The following is an 18,467-nucleotide window of genomic DNA, read 5'->3' as shown; positions in this document are numbered from 1 at the left end:
CTGGCGCCTCTACCCAAAAAGTAGAGATAATGTGGGGTTCCGCAAAGCGGAGAAACAAACGGCACCGACGCACATTATTCATACTTAGTAGAGTACATGTGGCGGGCGGCAGTAAAGACAGAAGGCCGAGTTTATTTTAACGCGATTCTTGAGGATATTTCTGCGTTCTGGGAGCATATTTCCAAGCTGTAGTTTTCGGAATTTTGCCGACAAAGTGTTCTATTTTCATGATATTTCGTTTTTTCATTAGGTTAAATAAGTTTGGTTAGGTTAAAATAGGTTTGTTTAGATTACGTATTGTTTGTCTGCTCTTCTTTACCCCCCCCCCTCTAATGTCCAAATATATAGCCCGAATTTGTTTCTAAACTATTATATTTTCATCATAATTTAAGTCGTTAGGTTTATGTCCTTAATCCCCATTGAAAATGAAATTTTTACCGAGATTTGGCTGGCATAATTGTAGCCAATCAGAATATATCATTGAATTTTTCAGCCAAGCAGAAAATTCTGTGAAAAATCTGATTGGATCAAATTAGCGCTAGCTAAATCTTGGTATTAATAAAATTTTAGTGTGAATGGGTCCTTGGATAGACTGTTTCGTTTTTATATTTTCAAACAAACGAGCATGCCAAATCGGTCTGTAGAAATTACTTAGCTTAAGCACTTTCTGTTTAGAATAGTAGTGGTCTCTGAAGACCAGATAGATAAGGCCTTATAGATTGACTCTATTTCTAGGTAGGTTATGTAATATTCTTCTTTTTACGTACCTTTGTTTTTCAAAGTGAGATCCGAGCCATATTAGCAAATGCACGAAGAGTGACTTATCCATATATAAGGCCATATCCAGGGTTGGAAGGGTTACTGGATTTGAACCCCCTCCCCCCAATTTTTTGTCTGACTCATAAAAACGTAGCAAAAATGCACAGAAGCAAATTTTTTTATGTGTTTTTTATAGTTTTTGTCCCCCCCCCGCCCCGAGCAACGATCCTGGAGACACCCTTGTCAATAGTTTCATTTTTTCTAAAAGAGAAATATTTTGTAAAAAGTGTTATGAATAACTCGTCTGTTTGTAACTAAAGCAAACAGATCAAGCACAACTAGCTTAATTCCTCCGTGCAGTCTTAATAATAATAGAAAATGATGACGGACTTTCCATTTTACTGTAATAAAAGTGATCAGAAATTTACAAAAAAAGAAAAAAAATACTTACCCCCTAATGGTTCAAGAAAGGAAAATTGTGATTTTGTTTGGTATTGGTTGGCTATCTGTGGAACCTAATTTATCCGTGCTTTGTCGTTGTAAATTAAGTAGATTGTTCCTTGTCGGAATTCATTTTGAATTCTATATTGGCTTCTTTTTTTTTTAAGGTGAAGTGTTTCTCGTTTACAAGTTATTCGACTTTATACCTTGAATCTCATCAATATCTTATATGGTGAAGGTATTGCATGTTATTCGCAGAATTAAACGGGCTGTTTAATTTTTTTTTTTTTTAGTTAGATAAGGTCATTAACTTTATTGCTTTAAGAACTTAGAGGAAAAGAATAGTAATCCATGACAACAAAATATTATTAAAACTGATAATGATTTTGACCTTGAATATTGAGAAAATATTACCTGCAACAACTATGGAACATGTAAAATTGGACTTTCTGTTTGTATATCCACGATTTTAATAGCTAAACAAGTTTTATTCGCTTTCTGAAAAGTTAGGTTTATAGTGTTACCCTTTTCCTAATGAGCCATTCAGGGTCATTAGCATGTGACACTTTTTTGTGTTAAGATCTTGCTTGATTAAAAAATTTAAATTTATTCGACTTCGAATTTCTTTATTAAATGTGGAATCAACTGTTATACAAAGGACTGTGAAAATGAATCGGATCGTTTGAACTGTTTAAGTAGAAACTATTGCAATATGTGCAGCCATGCAGTTTTTGGTGGTAGTGAGGCCACAAAAAAAAGTCGGTGAAAAATCAGCAAAAAATAATTTAAAACCACGTGGCACAAAACAGCTTTAGAATGTGTAGCTTTCTTCTGAAGAAGTAGTTGTTTTTGGGAGTTAAGAAATTTTTATTATCTGAATTTTCGTGAACGGAAAATAATATTAGATTTAATTAATTATTTTTTCTTATTTATTTTAACTCATCCACGTGGCAACACTGACGAAAATGTGATACTGCCCTAAAAACTGCATATTTTAAAAACAGCCAAAAGAAAAACCTTAGAAAATCGCAGTTCTCATGTATGAATATACCTAAGATGAGTTTAGAAAGGAGGGGGGAGGGGAAAAAATTGTGTTAAGTTCAATGTCCTTGGCACTAAAAGCTTCAGGCATTGTAGTTGGTGATGGAGATAGTATCACTTCGTGAAAGTTCTCAGCTTGAAAGCGCGGTTTCAACATTTGACTTGAGTAGATCCGTCTTTAACCTTGAAGATTTGAAGCGTGGGATCCGTGATCAGTTTCCACTAGATTTTTATTTGTCCCTCAGTGTTGTATATGTAATTGAATGGCACTAAGGTGCCTGGTCTCCCGAAAACAGCCTTTGAAGGCCATGTACATGGTTCCTGACCTAGAGGGTACCCCCCCAAAGAGATGGAAAGACAACCTCTCGCCGCTTAGCCTACCATATCTTCTCCAACTTGCAGAAGATAAAAGTGTATATGCATCAATAGAATATAGATTGGTGAAAGAAGAGTCCCCAAAACAACCTCCAAGGACGGGTGGAACTTAAGTCAAGTCAAGCTGCTGCCATCTTTGCGAAATTGCAATGTGTATTCTGCACAATCTTGGAATACGATCAAAGCTAAATTATTTCAACCTTAATCAGAGTCATCTTACAAAATAAACAATTATTTTGTCTTTTTTAAGAACTACAACAGTGAATGTTGAAACTGAAAGTGGGAATGTTTTACGATTTATGTGCTAATTCCCATCAGATTCGGCGAAAACCATGCATTTGCAACAGGTTTTAACAGTTGCGTGATTTTTCTTTCATTCCTTTTATAACAGTAAAGCTGCATTGCCATATCATTAGTCTAAATCCTCATCATAAATGATTTTTTTTTTTTTTTGAGAAGAAAAATGAAAGTATAAACTTAGGGACAGCAAAGCAACAAAATTCGTTTCTTAAGTGTCCATCATCTTGCCTCGTCTTCACACATATAGAGTAACTTGAACCAAAGAAGAGAGTTATTGGAAGTGAAAGTAGCTTCTCATTAGGTTGTAGAGGGACTGTGTTGAAAGGAATGGTCCTTTTTTTAATTCCCTATCCCCCAAAAAACTAAATCTGCTGGCAAGCCTGGTTTGTTGGCCTACCCGTAATTCACAAGATGCAGCCTAGTACGTAACTGTTTTGTAAATATAAAAAAGAAGAAAATTCTATGAGATATTACACAACTAATGTTATTACCGCTTCTACCATCTAACTGCAGCACCAAACCGGCCAACCGAGCTGGGCACACTTATCTTCCAGCGAATCTATTCAAGCTTCTCTTTTTACCCCCTCCCCTGCTATTCAAATTCCATTTTAAATCCTTTCTTATGACCTCTGACAATGCCTTTTGGGGAAAACCTTCTTTTCGTTTGGCCCTACGCGGATGGCCAAAAAACACAATCTTTGGCATTATGTAAGCATCTTAAGCCTTCTTTCATTATTCGTTGCATTATTTCTTTCATTTCGTTCCTATCCTAGAAAGTGGGTTTCGAATCACACTTTTCGTAAAAGCAACTTATTGTTCGATATGCCGCCAGTCAAACTCATACCTATAACTATCCTTACACATTTCCTCTGAAAAATATTTGGCAAATCTTCCTCAACCTTTCGAAGTGTCCACACTTCAGAACCATACTAGACCACTGTCATTATCGTCGCTTCCAACATTCTAATCTTAGTTCGCAGACTTATCTTCCTATTATTCCAAACTTGTTTCAACTGTGAAAAACACACACTGCGTCTTGGCTATTCTCCTTTTTAGATCTTCACGACACCCACCATTTATTAATAACACTTCCCATCATTTATGCCTAGTCTAAGTGACTTAGTCGGTAAAAGTTTAGCCATGAGCATGGGGAGCTTATGGTTAAACCAATTACCATATTACATCTGAATTTCAGATGCCAGGTGAGGCTCTTGCCCCCCTAGATCCATCCCTGGCTCCTGGTCCTGCTGCAAGTAGCAAGAAGTAGTAAGTAAGCGACTTAGTCATCTTGACTTTAATTTTCATCTTGCACGCTGAACTCTCAAGACTTCCAAGATTTGATCATTTCGCAAACATTTTTATCGTTTCAAAAACTACGTAATCTATGCAACAGACATGTGCATAATTTCGTACATAGCACTAATCACTTTTACGTCACTTCTCTGTTATACCGTACAATGATAGTAGGGCCTTACCCAGAGGGGGGTTAGGGTGATTCGAATCCCCTCCCGAAATGTTTGTTAGACTCGTAAAAACGTAACAAAAATGGATATAAACAAATTTTGTATGCGTTTTTTTTGTTTACCCCCCCCCTCCCGAAAAAAATCCTTGAGTAAAACCCCCTTCGAAAAAAAATCCTGGGCACGGCCTTGAATGATAGTACCTTCACTAAAGCTTTTCTATTAACTGAGTCAAAGCCTCTTCATAATCTATAAAACTGAGGATATAATGGATCTGATGATCCACACACTTCTCAATTATCATTCTAAGAAGGAAAATTTGGTTGATGTATTTTTCCCCCTTCCTGAAGTCATGCTATTCTTTTGAATATTTTTCTACAACATATTCTAGTCTAATAAGTATCATTATGCTAAGTAATTTGCTTCCTAATGTCTGTAATTATAAAGGGGTTTCCTATAATAGGATTTAATTAAAGTTTCCCTAAACTGACTAGGCATTTCCCCTTCTCAAAGATCATATTCAAATCTTAGGTAATTTATCTCTACCTGTGCAATCACCGTATTTAAAAACTCATTTGCCCCGCTATCAGCACACAGGCCTTATCCTTTTTTAATCCTTTTGTACTGTCTCTAATTCCTCCTGGAAAAATAATTATTCCTTCACTTCTAAATTGTCGAAATATGGTTTATTTATTTCTGTATAATGTCCTGCAACCAAATTTCAGTTTCACATATTCTCAAATGTCATGCCCATCTCTCTTTAACACCCCCTCTGCAACCTAATAAAGAGCGAACCACTGCCCATATTAACAACAATTTTAAAAATGTGTTTAAAAATACAGCCTAGTGGGAAAAAATAAATGTCATTTTTGGTTGACTCAGGTATGGTAACTATTACTTCAATTAATCGCAATAGTAAAATATTATTTTAAAACAAATTTACAGGAATTTCGAAAAACAGCCTGAAACACCTTAAAAAGGGTGCCGGATTGAAATGAAAGGTGCGCCACTGGAATAGCTATTGTGTAAAACCCGATAAATAAAATTACAACCTTTCCCCAACCAATAACAGCAAGGAAAATCGCTTTTTTCTATGGTAGCACTGGTGTATCTTTTTTTTATTCGCCACTAGTGGGGCACTGGAATATCATAGAAGGCTATTTAAGGGCCCACTTAAAAGCTAACTTTTATATGTAATCGCTTCTTATAAATTCGACTCGATAACATTGACACGTGCCTTAATTAGCAATTTTCAATACTTGGTTGATATTTGCGTTCCTTTCAGGTAAACCAGCCCTTGGATCTCAATAACCCATAAATTTAGGCTGAGAAGAAGACAAATTCTTATTGGGAAAAAGTCTTCGGTCGGCAATCTCTGCCATTGACGAACATTGATGACCAATACATCTTTAAAAGATTGTGAACTTGTGTATGTGCATTTACATGTGTTATAGGTTGACAACGTCCCTGAAATCAATATAAGTAATATTTTTCTATTGTATAAAGTGTATATCCGTGTTGTTAAAACATTGTTGTTACAGATCTTTTTGTCTTTTAATAAAGAAACAGTTATTTCATTCGCTTTTGTATCTTACTTCTGCATAATGGTAGATATAATACAACTTTGTTTATCCCTGAAGACTTGCCTGCAAATGCAAATGTCGATACATTTAAAGGGCCCAGTTTAAAAGTGAAAACATTTATTCTCTTGCCCAATGCGAAAATTGTAGAAATCATAACCTTTTGGCTGGAGCTCTGGTTAGAAGCCTACCGTTCCATTCTCCGTTGTGTGCGTGGTCGTATAGCTCTACTGCAACAGTAGACTTCAGGCGATATGGAACAATTGATCGCACTCGCAGATACCCATGAACTACGCTACCCCTTTACGGTGCGTGAGCTCTTTGACAAAAATGTAAATAATAATGCATAATTCTTCTTCTTTTTTTCGCCTGTTTTCATTCCTTTCTATTAGAATTTGTTTTATTTTTATAATTACCGTTTTCCCATAGTCTTTCGTCTTTTTTTTCTGTCTCTCAAAATTTTTCATTTTTCACTTTCTCTATTTCGTTGGCAGTTTCTAGCCTTTTTCTTGTACCGTACCAAAGACGTTGAGATCTTAAAGAAAAGAAATAGAAACGTCAAGAAAAAGTAGAGATCTTTACCGCGATATCTGGGTTTTTCCTATTTGTTCAGTGGGAGAAATTTCCTGTAATTTTTTTTGTTCGCTTGTTTGATTTGTTTTTCCGGTGTGTTCTCATCGCAGAACTTTTTTGTCAGGGAGCTAATATTGGCCAAACTCAAACTCTCTAGGGGGAAGAGGGATTAAACGAGGCTTCAAGGACCACCAATGCAATTTTTCAGTGATTTACATTTCTATGAAGAAGGCGAAAGTTTGTCAGTTTCCCCTTTTAGCACTCTACTATACTTCTCACCTGCGTCTGTAAACTGTAATGAGAACTATTGAAGCGTGCTAATTGCTAACCGTGAAGGCCAGAAAAGGCTTTTTGGCGAAGCACAAATCAAGAACAGTGGTTATTTCATAACAAGAACACGGCTATAGGCTTCGGCAATGCACATGCTGCATAATGCGTGCAAAATGTTATTCGAAAATGTACTTTTTTGCGGTTAAAATGGTCAGTTTCATTCTATGTTCTATTTTAAATTCAGTTTGTTCATTTTTTGAGAATATTATAACGACAAATTTCTAATATTTTGAGGATTTTTCTGATGTAGTTTTATGTGCTTAATTCAAAAACGAGCTCAGAATTTTTAAAGTGATATTTGGAATTCATTGGATGATCTTAGTTTTTCAGACGAAAACTACGAAAAATCGTTGTATAAAAACTATGGGCACTAAAAAAACCGAAATTTTTTTTTGAATTTACCAGACAAGTTCGCACTAGGAATTTTTTTGTTTATCTCGTTCAAAAAAAAAAAAAAATGCAAACAACTAATGTCGCAAAAAGAGATGCTGATTCGTACATGTAAAATTTATGAATTTAAAGGTATCCATCAAAATGTACTAGCATAATTCAGTTTGCGGGATGGAGGATGGGACACCCTACTGATCTGATGTTGACCAAAACTGTATCATAATATTTCGATGTCCAAGACTTGCTAGAGATTCAAGAAATTGTGAATGAAACTGATGGTAGTATAATATCGGAGGAGGGCTCTTTCAAAAAGAAACTACATGCTCTAGTGCTCTTCTTGTAATTATAATTATAGGGGGTACCAAGGCCCACCCTTGACTTTTTTGCCTAGGGTACCTTCGTGGCAAAATATGATGTAAGGTTGAAAATCAAAGTAATTATTCGAATGAGAAATATCGTGAAATATACTCAAAGTATGATTTTGTCGGCAAACTCCCTGAAACACCTTCAATATGATTTCAAATACGAACAGAAATTTGGATCACTTTTTCTTAATTTAAGTATATAAAATGAAACTAGAAAGTGAGGAATTTCAAAATGATTGCCATCCGATTTAGAATTTTTCAGAACCAGCTGAATTGGATCAAATTGTTTCGGTAAGTACAGATAGAATTTATGAGACCATCAATTCTTTATCTCAGGATAGGAAACATCCGGCCAGAAAAGATGAGGGTTTTTTCGATGATGAATGTAGGCAGAAAAGGGAAGAGGTAATTAGAGTTTTCAGGCTGCTTAAAGCAACAGACCCATTGGATCAGGAAACGAATTTGCGCAGGCTAGCTGAATATAGGAAATTAAAGTCAGATTATAATGGGTTTAAAAGAGTTAAAAAGAGAGAGAGGCAGATGAAAATAAATGAGGAAATTAAAAGAGCTTATAGTGTGAATAGCCTAGAGAGTTTTGCTCGGTAGTTAAATGTTCAATCCAGGGCCCGGGAATAAGAGGAGGTGTCCCAGCAGTTGAGACGTGGCCAGATTATTTTGAAAATAGGGAGTCAGAATATGTCAGGGCGAATGAGTCGAACAGTTCAGAGAATAGAGAGATAGGTGTAGGGACGGTAAAATATCCTTTAAGACAGAATGATTACGATTGAATTAGGCCTGTATCTCAACAAGAAATTTGGGATCGGTTGAAAAAGATGAATGGCAATTCGTGTCCAGGAACAGATGGTATATCAATAAAGGCCTTGAGGTTAGGAAGGACAACTTTAATACCCATGTTCGCCGCAATTTCGTCGTTTGTAGTAGAGAAAGCTTGTTGGCCTCGCTCATGCGACATTTCTGTAGCAGTGCCTCTTTTCAAGAAAGGTAATAGGAAATTTCACGAAAACTTTGGATGTATTGAGAAGGAAACACGCTAGAAGGAAAAATGGTCGGCCATTCGTAGCATTTTTAGACCTTAAAAGTGCTTTTGACTCGGTGACTACGAGGTTGTTAATTGTAAGTCTTTTAAAAATAGGTTTGCCGTCTTGCTCTGCGGGGATAGTAGCAGATATCTATCGGAGGGTGAAGTTTGTTGTGAAGGTTATGTGAAATTTTTCTAGGTTGGTTACGTCTCATGTGGGTGTGAAACAAGGATGTTCTTTATCTCCTAAGCTTTTCTCCTTGTTTTTTAATGATTTAGATAGTCAAACAGTTCGTGGTAATAAATTCTAAATAAGCAGTAACCTGGCTCGAAAGTGACCGAGATTTTGCGAACCGTAATGCTGAGACCAACAGATACATAAAAAGAATTAGGGTCTCATGCTGATCCCAAATATATACGTTTCATCAAGTTTAATCATACGTATCAAATGTTACAAGCATGAAAGATGTTGCCTTATTTTCGAAAGAATAGGGAAACCCCCTAAAAGTGATAGAATCTTAATGAAAATCAAACCATCTTATGCAGCGTATCAGAGAACCCTACTCTTGAGGTTTCAAGTTGCTATCTGCAAATCTGTGGAATTTTGCATATTTTGCCAGAAGAAAGATCACGGATGCGAGTTTATTTGTGTTTTTTTTCCCAGGGGTGATCGTATCGATCCAGTGGTCATAAAATATCGCGATAGGGCCCATTCGAACTGATAGTCGAGATTGTATAAGACAATCAGACTGGTTATTCCTATATATTTCAATTACACATGGAATTTCACAAGAATATGCAGTACAGTTTCGCGTGGACATTTTAAAAGGCTGGCAAACCTATAAAGGGGTCAAACATGTTTTGAGAGTATAATTGCGATTATATAACACAACCAGACTGGTTCTTGAGACAACACCCATTTGTAGGGCCAATCAGAGAGAGAGTGGAGGTTATCCTGTATACGATAACTTGATTGGTGATTGGATTCAAATAAAAGGAGTGATTTTCATTCGTCCTTGAGATTTTGTATATAATGCTTATGCGTTACGATTAAATTTTCATAATGTTTTAACACACCATGGATGGCACATTTGATATTATTGACTTTGAAGCTATGGCTACATAGATTTACACTGTGAGTTCAGTTTAGTAAATTTTCTTAATTTATTTCCAAATAAAATCATTTTACATAATCATCCCTTCAGTAAATGAAAATTCAGGGCATATCCCCACCTCTCCCCCCAACAACATAAACTCTACAATATGCTGATTATATATCGATAGAAAGCGTAAAATACGCTCTTTTTTCCATTATGTAAACCCCATCCTCCCTCCTCCCCTCTGTTTACGAGTTTAATTCATTCATTAGAAACAATTCTTTTGTTCAAAAAATGTCCTATCCCCATTATCAAAAATAGAGTGTGCTTTCCTTTCCGGTCTAAATAAAACCACCTGTGTTTATAATCCTGTTACAAAAAGGGTCGGTTTTAGAAATAGACTTCACACGCTTGTCTTATCGCCATAGATTAATGACACATGCGTTTGTGTAATTCAAAACACTTTGAAAGAGAGTTTGTTTTTTGGTCAAATTAAACGAGATATCCTATTTTCAATTGTATTTGATGAAAGCAAATGGATTTCATAGATGATTAAGAGGCTTTTATAAAAATATAAAGCGGGGAAGGGGGCAATGTATCAATTCTAACATCTTCGTTGTAAGGCGAAAAACAAACTATTTCTTCGTATGAAAAGTAAGGGGGGGGAGGGGGGATTCTTTGTGCACACACGTATACCCTTTGACAAGAAAACTAATGTGGTCATTCCGACACGCAACACTGAAGTTTAGCGTTTGGTTAGCTTATAATTATACCATATTTATGGCTGACTATTTTTAGATCTATATTTTAAATCATTGTGTTGGATTTGATGCAGCGGGGGTACTAATTTTTTCTTCTGTAAAAAGGGGAATCGTTTTTCCATACTATTTTTTTTATTTTCTTCTTTTTAAGGACAATTTTGAAGAATGCACGCCTCCCCCTCGAAAGAGATTTAAGGCTAATGGCGATATTCCAACGCAACAGCTGAAGATAGATGATCCGTCGGAAGCCCCCCATATCCCTTCCAGACCGGTACCTCCTGCTCAAGCTCGATCCATGCCAGCCCCTAGACAGTTAGGTAGAAAGCTAAAAAGGTAGTGACTGACTGTTCACATGATGGTGAGCCACGCTGCTCCAACCCTCGACGCCAGTGAACTAGCAGCCGTCACCACATCTATACAAGAAACAGACGTCACCGTCCCATCTATCCCCCATCATGCTCTGTCAGGACCATCCGGCACTCAACTGCAGTCTGAATTTGGAAATGTGAGCATTTTACCTCTACCTTCTACCTGATTATAGAAATATATACCTATTATTTTCTAACTTTTTTTTAGCCTTTTCTTCTAACAATTTTTTTCAACACTGTAAGAGTGTGTGTGTCAGAGATATTAAAATATTAACCTCCCACACCAATCATTGTTTTAAATTTCTCTGCTCCCCTCAGAGATAGCTGAATATATTGTAATTTTTTTTTTATTGTCAAGGAAAGCACTCTTTTGCTTCTTTCTGAACTTTCTGGGGGAGGGGGTGGAGGCAAGTATTTACTTAAATAATGTTAGGAGGGGGGAAATTGAGTTTTGAGGGAGGTGTGAAAAATGGCACTTATTTAATATCATGGTAAACTTACGACTAGAAATGCTTCAGGATAAATAGGGTATTGCGTCTTTCTGAACTTTCGGGGGAGGGGGTGGAGGCAAGTATTTAGTTTATATAATACTAGGAGGAGGGAAATTGAGTTTTGAGGATTGGGTGAAAAGTTGAAAAGGTTTTATAAACTTTATAAAATAATGGTTTTTTCATATATAAAATAAACCCTTTTTTTCTATAGAATAATGAATTAGCAGTGCCATCTTCATCAGGTCATGAAACATCAATTTTTAGTGGACCAGAATCAATCCTAGCACCGCCAATGGAGTTTAAAGATGAGTCTACACTAGTTCTAGACAATATGGAATTGAATCGGATTTTTTTAAAAGATTGTTTTGGAGACATAGCCAGCCTAGACGATCTAACTTGGGATATTGACATAGTGGTAGATCCGGAATAGGTAGATGGACATATGTGAAAGAATTTAGGCGGTGTTAGTAGTAGTAGTGCATCTGAATCGGGTCCTCATAAAGAAATTACGTCACAGGACAATACAGGCTGGCTTGATCAGCTATCCCCAAACACCCTGGAAGCCAAACTAACAGGCTTAGAGGATTTCATGCCACCTTCATCCATTGCAATTGAACAGACTGGGGGTGGTTCTATTGACAATTCTATGCCACCCCCCACCATTCTGGTTAATGATACAACTAGTAGTAGTAGTAAAAACGATACAGCAACATCACAAGCACCCGCACTTCCAGATTTTTTTCTTTCCAACTCTGCCTTGCACCATACTAAGGTCTACAGTACCAAATTTGGTGACCCCTTTAACTCTCTAGAGTCGGGATATAAAAACAGATCCCCTGACCATTACACATTTATATACTAATAAGATTTGAGCCACTCTTGAACAACAGATGGGGGTGTGGGGGCGGGGGTCAGTTTAAAAGCATCAATAGCACTAAATTTTTTTTAATGAAAATGCGAGCGAGCTGTATTCGAAATACTTGCACACAGAGATGTGAGCAATTCGCCCGCATTTATAAAATTTTGGGTAGCTTTGTCTAAATTGGGTTAAAAGTATTGAAAGTAAATGGGAAATTTATCACGAGGGGGGTAGTGGGTCGGTGGTTTTATTTATTGAAAGTTTAAATGTTAATATTTGTAGATTTAAAACGGATTTTATTGTAAGTAGTAGGGCTGGGGAGAAGGCTATGGTTTTAAAATATCATTGATATTTCGAAGGATGTAAGGCGGTACAACAAATCTGTTTTGATGCGAGGCAGCAGTGCTTCAAATATGTATTTTTAATTGCTGCCTATAAACCTCTTCGTAATGATGCATCTAAGAAATAGTTGGATAAATTGGCAGTTAATGGTAGGGAGGGTTCAAAGTTCCCCATAGTAGATTTTAATTGTTTAAACGGTCAATTTCCCGTGACACTAAAAGGAATAGATATTTTCGAGCGGGCTAATGCACATTTAAAGATTGGTGTCACGGTGTTACAGTATGAAACCGAATTTTAGGAGGGCCACCGTACCAATAAGAAGGGCGTATTATTTCCAGTGAAGGCTCCTTCAATTGAATCAGTGGAATATTGGATGTAGCTTCTATACACGCCACCCACAGAGCCTGATTCAATTGGACATTTTAATCCAATTACTGATATTAGTAGGGTTTTGAGGAAGGGTAAAAAGCGAGATGGTGTGTGTTATTACTGTCCAACATGCCTTTCAAGATTTCGCTCTGATTTAAAGTTAAAGCATCACATGAAACACTGTAAACGTCATGAATACCAGGCTGTGGAGACGGTAAGCGGAGATAGAGCGATCTTACATTTAAGAAATTCCAGAACAAGTTTCAGCAGAGGAATAGGATTATTATAGCCTACAAGGTCAGACTGAGATAAGTATAGGATTCGTCAAATCGACAACAAGTTAAAAGTACACGAAGTTAGTGTTGTCGTTTATGCACATGTACCGCATGATTATGGAAATATCCAACACGTGTTGAATGTCGTGGAGTTTTTGGGTGACAGCGAAAACTGTTTGTGCTCGGTAGCGATCAGTCTAATCAAAACAGCGAACGGTGTACTTTCGTGCCTTCGTTATAAAAACTATCCTATGCTCCTATCACCAGATGACAGATTGCCCATTAAAAATCGTAAAATATGTTGGGTTTGCAAGGGGGAATTTGATGATGGTGTTGGGAATGGGCGGAGGAGGAAGGTGTTCGACCATGATCATTTGTGGCAGGAAATTACATCGGGGGGGAGGGAGTAACTTTAGGGGGGTAGCACATCAGTCGTGCAATTTATACGTTAGACAGTAATATTTCGTACCTGTTTTTATACACAATTCCAATTACGACTTAAAGTTTGTTCTACCGGCGTTGGCCCGCATTGCCAAGGGTGGAGTTGTAGATGACGCATGGATGGATGGTCCTTTTCCATATAATATCAGACCTAAATAATCGGAGAAGCTACTGCAGCTAGAATTCACGAGGAAAACAGTTGAAAAGGGTAACACATACCTAAATAAAATCCATTTTTTAGACTCTTTCAGCTTCTTCCCCAAATCCTTAAGTCAATTGATTCAGGTACAGAAAAGTGACAATTTTGATAGTTTCCCCCTCTTTAAACATCACTTCCCTGATGATGAAATGTATGATTTATTAATGCAAACTGGTATATATCCATATGATTACTACAACTCTGCCCCGAGGCCGAAAGAGGTATGATTACAACCTATCGTAACATTTTACAATTCCTATGCTGAGAGTGTGTGCACAACTAGCGACTAAGAATTTGCCAAGAGGGTTTGGGCAAAGGGCGGATGTAAAAATGGGTGGAATTATTGTAAAATCTACATGGCCAATGACTTACTCACTCTTTTGAACATTGGGTGCAAATCTACGGGTAAAACCTATGGAGAATTAGGGTTGGATGTAGCTTATTATTTTTCTACTCCTCATCTGGTGATGGACTTGATTCTTAAAATCAGCAAAGAAGGAATAGGTGTGATCGCCGACGTGGATCAGCATCTGTTTGTAGAGAGATAAATGAGAGGTGGGTATGTTTTTCATGGGGACCCTATCATGAAAACTGATCCGACCGGACAGCACACCGATGAGAATTTGGACGCAGTTTTATTGGATATGAATTCTCTTTACCCATCGGCAATGTCTCACTACTGTTTGCCATGTGACAATTATAAATGGCTTGAGAATCCATGTGCTTCGAATTTTCCCGACATTGTTAGTGTTGAGGAGAATGTGGTACAGGGATGGTATTTTGAATTTGACGGTGAAATACCCATGGAAATCCATGAATCGGTAAAAAAATTTGTTTTTCCATGCATAAATAGACCGGTGGGTAGGGACTCTCTGAGTCCCTACAATTTGATTTTAGTAGAGGATGGGAGTATGCGCAGGGTACCTTCAAAAAAAAAACTAATTGCCGACCTCAACCCGAAACAGAATATCGTTGTTCATCACGTGCTATTGAAATGGATGGTGTCCAATGGTTTCAAAGTCAAAAAGATTCATAGAGCCCTCCAATTTGATCAAAAGCCTTACATGAAAACGTTTATTGGCACCTTTGTCAGTAAGCCTTCACAAGCGAAAACGAAAGTTGAAAAATAAGCCTATAAACTCATTTTGAACCCAGCTTTCGGTAAAATGTGCAAAAGCGTACGAAACAGAAGTCGATGTGACATTGTAACCAATCCCAAAGATTGTGCTCGAATCATTGCGGATCCAAACTTCACATTGTTCACAATCATAGACTCTGATATAGTCTCCTACATAGCAAGAAAAGAAATTTTGTTTTAAATACAAACACTGCAGTTGGGAGTGCAATAACTGAAATATCTTGAAAACCTCATGTTGTCATTTTATTATAATGTCTGCAAGGTACAATGACATATTGAAGGATGAGTTCAAGATCATTACGGGGACACTGATTCACTCCCGTTAAAATTTAAAATTGAAAATTTATCGAATGATTTGGAAAATGGCGAGTACATTAGCTGACGAATGAACTAAACTAATTGGGATGAATCCCGCTACCCACAGCCAGTGAAACGCCAGGCCCCAAATCAATTTTAAATGTTAAAATCTGAAACAGGTAGCTATATGATATCCAGTGGTGTGTTTGCTGAGCCAAAGGTATACTATGAGGAAACGTACAACAAGCATATCAAACAAGTTTGCAATGGGGCATCTACACACTTTGTAAAAAATAATTTTGATATGTGTGTTTATATAAACTGTGTGGAACGTAGTTTAGTCCCATTAGCGAAACTCTTGTCGATTCACTATTTACAATTTAAAAACTACAGTGTTAGAGTTGAGAAAAACGCCAGGTTGGCCATATCGGACAAAGTCTATGTACTTGAGGATGGTGTGAAGGTACTACCACACGGTCACTATTTAATTTCAGACCGAGTTGAATGTAGAGAGTACGTAAAACCACTCGGTCTGCAAAAACTAACTTAAATTCATTAAAAAAAGTACAAATTGGGTGGTAGGTTTTTTTTTGGGTGATGGGTGTTTTTAAATTCTTTTTTTTTATATCACAAACAATTTTCAATGTGTGTGTGTGTGTGCAAGGCAGAGCAATTTTCACTATTTAATGCCCCCCTCCGGCCCGTCCCTGGCCCGCCGCAGTGGGCCCCGCGGCGCTTCCCGGCCGCCGCAGTGCCCCCCCCCCCCCCCCGGGGGGGACCCATTTCAAATTTAAAATGCTGTAAATAAAAGTATGTGTGATATTATTATTTTAAGTTTCTGTGTGTATATTTTAATAAATGTTGTATTTTTTATAAATAAATTAAAAAAAACACTATTTATTAAAGTGTTTTTTCTAGTGCTTATGTAAATGTTTTATTTTTTATTATAAATAAATTAAAAAAAGTGTATTTTTTCGTGTTTAATTTTTTTTTTCATGTTCAATGTAGTATTTATAAAGTGCTATTACTTTTATGCGTATAATAAAAGAAAATATGATTCTTTATTCGTCTTCCTCTCATTATTCTTGAACGGTCCAGTAGTAATAGGGAAATTATTTAGTCATTAGACAGCCATAGTCTACAGTTAGTTGTCTAAGTGAACCGTTGAAGGGAACATATATCAATTTAAAACACCATTCAGATTGTTTCTTTTAGGGACATCAACGTCAGGCAAAGCAAAAATTTTAACTAAAATAATTAAAAATTTCGATAAAATGTTTGTGGAAAAGCCGAAAAAAATCTACTATTGTTACAGTATTTGGCAGGAGTCATGCGAAAAAATAAAAGCAATTGGCACGGTGGGGTTGGTGCAGATACAATCCATACAGGGACTTGATGTTTTCAGCATTATTGAACCAAACTCTTGGCTGATTGTTGACGACTTGGCTGAATCTATTGAACAATGGTCCGAGGATTGCTACAACTGTTCACTGTTCGCTCTCATCATGAACAGATTTCCGTTACTCTGGTTCTACACAATCTCTTTCACCAGAGCAAATGTATGCGAACACTTGCATTGAACTGCACCTACTATATCATCTACAGAGTTGTTCGTGATTCTAGCTCACTAACAACTCTCAATAAACAAATATACCCTGGCGCCCCTAAATTTCTGCTCTCAGCATACAATCAGGCAACTAATAAAAATACACCCGAGGATCTACGTGTAGTCACAGTTATTTTTGACAATGAAATTACAGTATATCTCCCCTTGAACACTAAAAAAGGCTATTAGTATCTATCATGACACTGAAGAAACTACATGAAAATAGACATTTATTTTCAGTTCTAAGCACTTCAAAACCCTCGCTTAGGAAAGCCATACTTAAACATGGTATTGACAATGGTTTCATTAATCTAATATCTGAACTTTGTTTAAATTTGACCGAGGGTAATGTCCAACTGCCAGAAGTAGTTAAGCAACAGGCAAAGCAACATCGTTCCATTGTACGTACATTGGCCTTTAAAAAGAAAGGAATAGAATTTTAAAAAGAAACGTCTTCTTCAAGCGGGCGGTAGCTTTTTCACACTTTTACTGCCAATAATTGCAGGACTTGTAAGCAGTTTTCTTTAGGTGGCAAAACCCTATAAATTGACTCCAATAGAACTCGCTCTCTCACTCGTGGAACACTTTGAGAACAATCTGAGGAAATTCATTGAAAACGAGAATATTGAGGATGATAAAAAACTGCTTTTAGTTCAAGATGCACTTTGCCAAGTGGACAAAAATAAGTCCTATCTTTCGAAACCCACTAGTGGTATTGATCACAAAAAAAGAATCATCTCCTCAGGAGTCGGCTGCTGCTGCTGGAACACAATTAAAGATGGAGGAATTGGATTCAATTGTGTCGAAAATTGGAAATATATTGCCCAACTAATATCGTCAAAAAATAAAACGACTCCTAACCTATCTCATGGAAAGTGGTCAATTTCACAATCAAGTTGAAATCAGCGGGAAGTGGGTTGTAGTTCAGGTCTAAAGATAAATTCTACTCGATTCAGTCTCTGTGAGAGTTGCAATATGCACATTACTTTTGACGATGTATAAACGCCTTCGCAGCTCCCGTGATACCCCAATCTTCCCAAAAATCTTATTAGCAATAGAAAAATTCTAAAAAAAATTCAATGAACATGCACCCTCGTCATCAACAACACCATTAAAATATGAAGAGGAAGAAGAAGAAGATTTTAAATCAATCTTGGAAAATGCTAGCACACCTAGTGGAAACTTGATAATGGTGGCGAGGAGTAGCAGACCATTGATAGCTCGACAAAAGCGAAAACGTATCAAGTCACCATCACCCCCATCGCCAACCACAACTAGTATACAAAAAGGCAGCGGACGTTACACTACGTGTTTACGTTCAAAATGGTTGAAGTTCTGAAAGGTGTTTATGAAAATATTGGTGAAGCGGGGAGTTTAAGTTCCCCCACCACTCTTTCCAAAGTCACTGGTGTTCACACTAAAAGTGTACGAGACTATCTACAAAATGAATCAAGTTGCACTCTGCATAGAAATCATAAACTTCGTGCTAATCATTATCGAAACTAAATCATTTTTCCCATTGCATATAATGCAAGCAGATCTCCTAACTCTAGATGAGATTCAACGACGTC

The 18,467-nt window shown here is 36.9% G+C and overlaps 1 protein-coding gene across 2 annotated transcripts in view; it reads left to right on the top strand.

Annotated features, from left to right (window-relative positions):
• The window catches only part of LOC148950268 (prolyl hydroxylase EGLN3-like), a 72,756-nt gene extending 66,803 nt beyond the window's left edge, over positions 1-5,953 (top strand). For both annotated transcript variants that reach the window (XM_089092274.1, XM_089092273.1), the window contains one exon: positions 5,662-5,953. In XM_089092274.1, the coding sequence (XP_088948400.1) occupies positions 5,662-5,687 (26 nt within the window). In that variant the 3' untranslated portion in view covers positions 5,688-5,953. The remainder of the gene's footprint in view (positions 1-5,661) is intronic.
• The last annotated feature ends 12,514 nt before the right edge of the window (positions 5,954-18,467 follow it).

Source organism: Artemia sp. Qi Xiang Cuo, chromosome 7, assembly GCF_049724085.1.
Source record: "Artemia sp. Qi Xiang Cuo chromosome 7, ASM4972408v1, whole genome shotgun sequence".
NCBI lineage: Eukaryota > Metazoa > Arthropoda > Branchiopoda > Anostraca > Artemiidae > Artemia > Artemia sp. Qi Xiang Cuo.
Note: the sequence above shows the minus strand (reverse complement) of the source record. Positions and strands in the feature narration are given on the sequence as shown.